The sequence below is a fragment of the Chiloscyllium plagiosum genome, unplaced genomic scaffold (assembly GCF_037043375.1).
Source record: "Chiloscyllium plagiosum isolate Xiang-an unplaced genomic scaffold, Cpla_swu_hap1 HiC_scaffold_43, whole genome shotgun sequence".
NCBI lineage: Eukaryota > Metazoa > Chordata > Chondrichthyes > Orectolobiformes > Hemiscylliidae > Chiloscyllium > Chiloscyllium plagiosum.
Window position 1 is genome coordinate 8913966 of NW_028270181.1, and position 7955 is coordinate 8921920.

At 43.7% G+C, this 7955-nt stretch overlaps 1 protein-coding gene across 1 annotated transcript in view; it reads left to right on the forward strand.

The window, feature by feature from the left end:
* The window catches only part of ret (ret proto-oncogene receptor tyrosine kinase), a 134496-nt gene extending 126849 nt beyond the window's left edge, over window positions 1-7647 (forward strand). The window contains exons 19-20 of the mRNA XM_087982272.1: window positions 1321-1468; window positions 4374-7647. Coding sequence (XP_087838398.1) covers window positions 1321-1468; window positions 4374-4531 — 306 coding nt within the window. The 3' untranslated portion in view covers window positions 4532-7647. The remainder of the gene's footprint in view (window positions 1-1320; window positions 1469-4373) is intronic.
* Window positions 7648-7955: the final 308 nt, after the last annotated feature.

The following is a 7955-nucleotide window of genomic DNA, read 5'->3' on the forward strand; positions in this document are numbered from 1 at the left end:
CACGCTCAATCCTTTGAGATCCACACAGCAATTATTCAGAAATTAGAGGAAGTGTGGGGTCACAGTGGATAGTAGAATCACAAATGTAACATCTCTATTCAAAAAGGAGGGAGACAGAAGGAAAATAAACCATAGGCCAATTAGTCCAACATCCATCACTGGGAAAATGCTGAGATCCATGATTAAGGTGACCATGACTTGGAGATGCCAGTGTTGGAAACCTGTTGTTGGACTATAACCTGGTATTGTGTGATTTTTAACTTTGATTAAGGTGGTAATAGCAGGACATTGAGAAAATCATTACATTATTAGGCTTGGTCAGCATGGTAATGTGAAAGAATTAATTTCTAATTTTTTAGAAGTAACTCACAAGCAGGATGAATTCAGGGGAAGCTATAGATGAGGTGAATTTAGATTTCCAAAAGAGTACCAGGTAGAAGGTTACTGAGCAAAATGAAAGCTCATGATGTTGGTGGTAATATAGTCACATCAAAAGAGGATTTTTTTTCTCTATTTATTATTGGGATGTGAGTATCGCTGGCTGAGTCAGCATTTATTGCCCATCTCTCGTTTCCTTTGAAAAGGTGGTGGCGAGACACCTTCTTGAATCACTACAGTCCATTTGTTCTGGGAACACCCACAATGCTATTAGGGAGGGAATTCCAGCATTTTTTCCCAGCGTCACTGAGAGAATGGTGATATATTTCACAGTCAGGATGGGGAGTGGCTTGGAGGGGAGCTTGCAGCTGGTGCTGTTCCTGTGTATCTGCTGCTATTGTCCTTCTAGATGATGATGGTAATGGATTTGGAAGGTGCTGTCTCAGAAGTTGAATTTCTACACCTTGCAGATGGTACACATTGCTGCTCCTGAGCATCAGTGGTGGAGGGAATTAATGTTTGTAGATGTGGTGCCAATCAAGTGGGCTGCTTTGTCCTCGGTGGTGTCAAGCTTCTTGAGTGTTGATGGTGAGTCGGGCCTATTCCATCACACTCCTGACATGTGCCTTGTAGATGGTTGAAGGGGGTTGGGGAATTAGGAGGTGAGTTACTCATTGAATGTTCAGTTCAGCATTTCAAAAGGGAATTAGACTGTCACCTGAGAACGAAAAATGAGCAGGATTACAGGGAGATAGTAGGAGAATAGCACTGATGTCCATGGATCATTCGGGGAGATGGTGCAAGCATGATGGCCCAGGCGGCATCCTTCTGATTCTGTGAGGTTCTGTGATTCTCTCTGTTACCTGCTGCCTCTCATTTGGTTTGTTCAGTTTTTGAAATCGATGTAAGACGCTGAGTGAACTTTTGTGCTTTTGTCTCCAGGATTACTTGGACCTTGCAGCCTCCACGCCATCGGATTCCCTGCTCTATGATGACGGAGTGGCTGAAGAAGAGACGCCATTGGTAGACTGTAATAATGCTCCCCTCCCTCGGTCCCTCCCCTCCACATGGATTGAAAACAAACTCTACGGTAGAATTTCACATGCATTTACTAGATTCTAAGCTCATTTTCAGACACACTGCTGCAGCTGATGACCTTGCTTACACAGAGCGCCTCCAAGATTCGGCGACAGAGGGTTCTCCCAAATCTACAAATACTCCTCCAAGTGCCCTGGATTCATTGAATTCAGGCATAATGCATGCATAGTGGAGCCCCGCCCCCTTCCTCATAGTGTATATTTAGAAAAAGAAAGCCTGGGTTATATTTATACGGTGTCATTAGAGTTCCCTGTGCACATTTCCCTATTGTTTCCTGACAGGTATCAAAAAACCTTAAACATCCTTTGCAAGCACTGTCACCTCTCTCTCTCTCTCTCTCTCTAAATATATTTATATGTGTGTGTATATAATGTATAATTGATAGAAAATCTTGTCAATTAACTGCAAACCTCTCAGTAAACGCATGGCCACAATATCCTCTTATGCCAAGGTCATAATTAATGGACATTTCCACTGGTAGGAATCTCTGTCCTAATAGGAGTGGGCGCATGTACACACAGACTGACACACACAAATACAGACACACACACACAAATACAGACACACAAGCACACACAAATATAGACACACACATAGGCAGAAGTCAGGAGTGTAATGGAATACGTCCCGCTTACCTGGATGACTGCAGCTCCAACAACACTCAACAACCTTGACACCATCTATAATAAAGAAACCTGCTTGATTGGCACCACATCCACAACATCTACTTCCTCCACCCTTGACGTTCACTAGCAGCAGCGTGTACTACCTACAAGATGCCCTGTAAAAATTCACCAAGGTTTATTAGACAGCACCTTCCATATCGACAGCTGCTTCCATCTAGAAGGACAAGGGCAGCAGATACATGGGAACACCACCATTTGCAAGGTCCCCTCCAAGCCACTCTCCATGCTGTCTTGGAAATATATCGCCATTCCTTCACTATCACTGGGTCAAATCCTCGAACTCACTCTCTGACAGCAGTTTAAAAAGGCAGCTCACCATCACCTTCTCCAGGATAACTAGGGATGGGTAATAAATGCTGGGTCCAGCCAATAATGTCCACATCCCAAAAATAAAAAAAAATGCATAAGCAATCTCTCTCTCTCTCCCCTCAACACACACACTCACAAAAACACACCCACTTACACACTCACACGTGCACAGACATATGGACACAAGTACACACACACTCTCTCACACGTGTATTGGTATATCTTTTAGATTCGTGGTTAATTGCACAGCCTCCATTTGTCCTTTCCTATTAGAGTGAGTGAATCTAATGTGTTAGACAAACAATTGGTACACGCTGTGCTCTATTTGACAAGAGCTTTAGCCCCATATTAAAACAAATGATAAATTTCACTCAGTGAGCTGGTATCTCAGTGTCACCACCAAAAACACTGCAATAAACCTTTCTCCCTTCCGTAACATAGCATCAGCCCCTCACCCAGACTGTTACCAGCCACTATCCTACACACTGTAATCAACCCCTCCCCTGCACTGATATCAGAATCTGTCTCTCAACCAATCTCAAAGCACTATTACAAATCGTCCAATTCGTAAGTCCAGAACTCTTAGTTAATGATAGTCTCTCACTCTACCTGCAATGTCTATCCCTAATATCAGACTCACAATTACATCCCTCACTCTCTCTTGCACACACTATATCTAATATCAGACTCACAGTTATATAATTCTCTCGCTCTTAAACACACTATTCTTGGTATCAGATTCGCAGTTATATGTCTTTCTATTACACACCACATCCTCAGCCTAAAGCTCTTAATTCATGTTTCCCTCCAAGAATATATTTAATTCATAAAATTTGTCAAAAAATGTTACAGAAACATTTCAACTTGTGAATTTGCAAAAACATTCAGCTTGTCCCAATGTTACAAGATCCACACAATATGTTTGTTATTAACCTACTGTTTATGAAATGCATTCCATGGCAGGTTTGCAGCTTGAGGATTAAAAGTAAATTAGAGGGAGTGCAAAAGATGTTAAGCATTTTCTCTGTACATCATGCTGCGCTCTGTTGTGCCTCAAAACACTTTCAATCCTTTTGTTTTACAACGCTGATTCTTTGTAAAGCACACAGCTGGGCATTAACAATTAATGTTACATTTCAGCATAGTTTTGCTCTTAGCAGCTTGTCATACTGGGGTTGAGTCATTGAAAGTTTGTAAAGCTGGAGAATTTGAGATGTTTGAATAAACCAGGCAGGCATTACGGTCTGAACATTTGTTGGTACATACAATATCCTTTCTCTGCTAGAATTAAGGCGAGATTTGGGAGCTTCATCCAGACGGGTGCAGTGATATTGCCATAATATGGATGGGAAGGGGTGGGATGTGATGGAGTGGGGAGGTGATCCAGAAACAATCTGAATTATGGCTTGAAATTGTTGGCTCCTCAGCAAACGGTCACTGGGATCGCACAGCACAATTCACTTTTCTACCCTGTCACGGTCCGTCCTTCTGTCAGTGACACCCCCTTGTCCCAAAATGGAGAATGCAAGATGGTTCATAAGTTCATCATATAAGCCTTTCAGGGAGATAGGGTCAATAGCACAAATCCCCATCCAAAATCAGACTGGACTCCAGTTGTGTAAGCAGAGGCAATGTATATAAGCATGTTAAAAATAAATCGACGCTGCAGCAGTTACTTTGATTTTCCTTTAATTTATAATTTATTGTAATTATTTTAATTTAAAATTTCTGCCCCCTTAGTGGTGGCGTTTGTGTAGATATACATGGATGCAATGAATCAGATGTGGTGTATTTTTTTTGGTGAGAGTAATTGTCAGCACCTGAATCTTATCTTTCGTTTTTCTTTTTTCTGTTGTGGTTCCCCTGCTTTGTGCAGAAAAAATTATCTGTTTTCGTTTTTAGGCATCTCGTATCCTTGCTGGTCCGAAGACTGCCCTGTCCCCATCACAAGATTCGATGGAACTAACTCAGTCTTTACAAGATATGCAAATGATAGTGTTTATGCAAACTGGATGATGCCACCTACAGCTGTAAAATTTATGGAGCGGTGCGATAGTTAATAGTTAAAAAAAACACACTGCCCATGGAGAGCCAACAAAGTTGCACACGAGTCTCATCCACACACAATACAAAACGCACGCACATTATTTCTTTGGCTCCACTCTATAACACTGGACAGGCCGAAACTGGGTGAATGTAGACTCTGAGGTTCTCATATGGTGCCAGAGAAATTGGGACAGAGTGACTGATCTCTTGAGTCCTCGCCTGTGGCGACTTTTCCTTCATAGCGGTCTCTCTTTCGCCTTCGAAACTCCTGGTGTTGAGGGCCAGTGTGCCCTGAAGCTGGGTGGAAGTGACTGGATCTCCTGCTTGGATGATCTCGGTCATTAACTTCCAAACCCCAAGAGTCAGAAATGCGAAGCATGCCAAAGTCGAATAGCTCGCATGCCGGAGGCGAAAGGGACGGCGACGCAGGGAAATGATTTGCAAGGCTTGAAACATTGCAGCAACTTCTGTGCCAACCCCTGATGTTCTGAGGCTGAACCAATTAGATTTTTAGAGTGACTTATTCCTGTGATTTTAAATAACCCAACCCTATCCATTACAAGCAACGGCCCAGTGATGGCCAATTGGTAATTTGCATTTGGTACAGCTGGATTCAGTGACACTGGCTCTGTCCCTCCAGAGCAATGTTTACTGTCTCTGTCTGTGCACCAGGTCTCCACCGAGTGACAGTCCCTGACGCAAATGGGGTTGGGTGGATATCTGAATGCAAGATGATGTTCAGGAGCATCAGAAGGAGGCCATTCAGCCCCTCACATCCTGGTTTAGTCGCCTCCCTCCATTCTTCCTTGCCTTGGGATGGTACAAATCCCTGAGTAAAAAATACATTGAGGGAGCAGTGTCAGAGCAAGGAAGAGGTCCTCCACCACCACCATCTCAGGGAATATAGCATCGGGCATTGGCCATTCAGCCCCATTCAAGCCTGTGCTACCATTTCACCCTCCATCCAGCAGCCTTGATTCTACAAGGGCCAGAGAAAGTGGTATAATGGTAATATCACTGCACCAGCAACCCCGAGGCCTTGGAAACATGGGTTCAAATACCACCACAGCAGCAACAGCTGGAATCTAAATGCACTGTTGAAAATCTGCAGTTGGAAGCTAGTCTCAGTTGTTGTGGCTAGAGCAACTACAAATGATGGTTCAAAAAAAAATCTTTCCTGCAAAGGCATTTTTTTTAAAGGCAAAAAAAAATCATGGGCTGTAGGAATTGTTGGTTGGGTCAGTATTTATTGAGGAGAAAGTGAGGACTGCAGATGCTGGAGATCAGAGTCAAAGAGTGTGGTGCTGGAAAAGCAGAGCAGGTCAGGCAGCATCCGAGGGGCAGGTGAATTGACATTTTGGGCGTAAACCCTTCATCGGGAATGTTTTATTGATCATCCCTAATTTCCCTTAAGAATGTTGTGCCTGCATTGATGCCTGTGTGCCTTGCTGCTTATAGTTTCATGAATGGAGAGTCTGCTCGTGAAAAGGGAAGGAAATCTGCCATCCTTCCCCGGTCTGACCTACATGTGACTCCACGCTCACAGCCTGATTGACTCTTAACTGCCCTCTGAAATGACCTGGAGAGCCAATTAGCTCAGGGCAATTAGGGATGGCCAAACAATGCCAGCCTCACTAATTTTCCCAGATTTCCCAAACAAACCTGTTGTCCCCGTGTCTGGGATCAGGCTGCAATGCAAGTGAAAGATGCCTGATTGGTCTTGACTCACCTGCTCGGGTTCCTCCTGGGGGAATCTGCACAGTGTGACTGCTTCATGGCCCACAGGTCCAGCTCCGCACTCTCACCCTCAAAAGCTGCAGAGATTGTGAAACAAATGGTGTTGGGTGTGTGTTCGGATGAAAAGTAATGCTCGAGGACAGAAGAGAAGCCGGTTACTAAGTACCTGGGCGATTTACATCATGGCTCATTCTGACTGTTTGAGCTTTGCTAGCGGTCTGATTGCACAATAAGAGGTGAAATAAGTGACTGGGGTGAATGCACTCACAATGTGAGTCATTATAGCACAGGAGGCTATTCAGTCCCTCAAGCCCAAGGGCAACACGGTGGCTCAATACCTGGTACTGGTGCCTCACAGTGTTAGAGATTTGGGCTCAATTCCACACTGTCTGTGTGGAGTTTGTACATTCTCCCGGTATCTGTGTTGGTTTCCTCTAGATGCTCTGGTTTCCTCCCACAATCCAAAGATATGAAGGTTAGGTGGATTGGCCATGCTGAATTGCCCACAGAATGCAGGTTAGGTGCATTAGCATTGGGAAATGCAGGGGTGGGATGCTGTTTGGAGAGACAGTGTGGACTCAGTGGGCTGAAAGGCCTACTTCCACACTGTCAGGATTCTATTCTATACTGAATTCATTAATGAAGCCACACAAGTGTACTGAGGGTTTGCACACCGTATAAAGAGAAGGATTAGACATGTGGCCTCAATGTGGCCAGGCTTCACTCCAACATTGATGCACATTCTCAAAGGCAATTAGGATTGGACAACAAATGCTGGTCCAGCCAGTGATGCCCACATCCCGTGAATGCTTTTTTTGTTAAAAAGTCTTTTGCAGGAAAGGCTGGGCAATTAGCATTGAGTTAATGTTGTAACATGTCCAGTTTCATTCCCCTTTGGGCATTGGGGTCCATAGGGAAGGATCATTTTCACTGTCCCTCCATGTTTACAGGTAGACACAGAAATAAACTGTGTGTTTGTGGACATCAAATTGGTTCAGCACAGGATGAGGGAGGGAATGCCAAAGTCCTATAACAATAATTGAATGTGAACTTTCAAGTTCAAGAGCAAACTGTCTATAAAGCTGCTTTGAAGAATTTTAATGTAGCTGGGGTTTGGGGGACAGGCAAAACTATAAAGTGTGCAAAATTTAATTAAGTATCCAAGTGCTTTGACTGTCTATACCTAGCCTTCTCCAGTTAATCTGAACTGCCACGGGAGCAAATACGTTCGGGGCTCATTTCTCGTTTCCTATTGAAGGAACCAGGTGGAGGGTCTTCTATTGGATATAGTACGGCATTGCCATCTGCTGGCAAGAACAGGAACAACCTCCACAGCAATGGCTTTTGCTATTGCTGATTTAAAGAGTACAGAAATTACATAGGGCAATGTTTAGGGTATTGAAATCTGTGCATTTTCACAATGGTACCTGTTCTGGCGGGGGCGGGGGAGTGGTGGTGGGGGAGGGTTTATTGAAAGCGGCAACCCATTCAATATTAAGCAGTTTAACCCCTCAAATGTAACAAATGATCAATTTACATTGTACTCACTGTGGGGCTAAAATTGCTCAGTCTATTTCCAGCCTGTAAATCTTAACAGGGTGACAGGTTCTCTTCAAAAGATAATAACAAACCAGTGGGAAATTCTACTTTGTTTAAAATGAGGTGACTGAATCCAGAAAAATTCAAGATAAAAAACTTCTT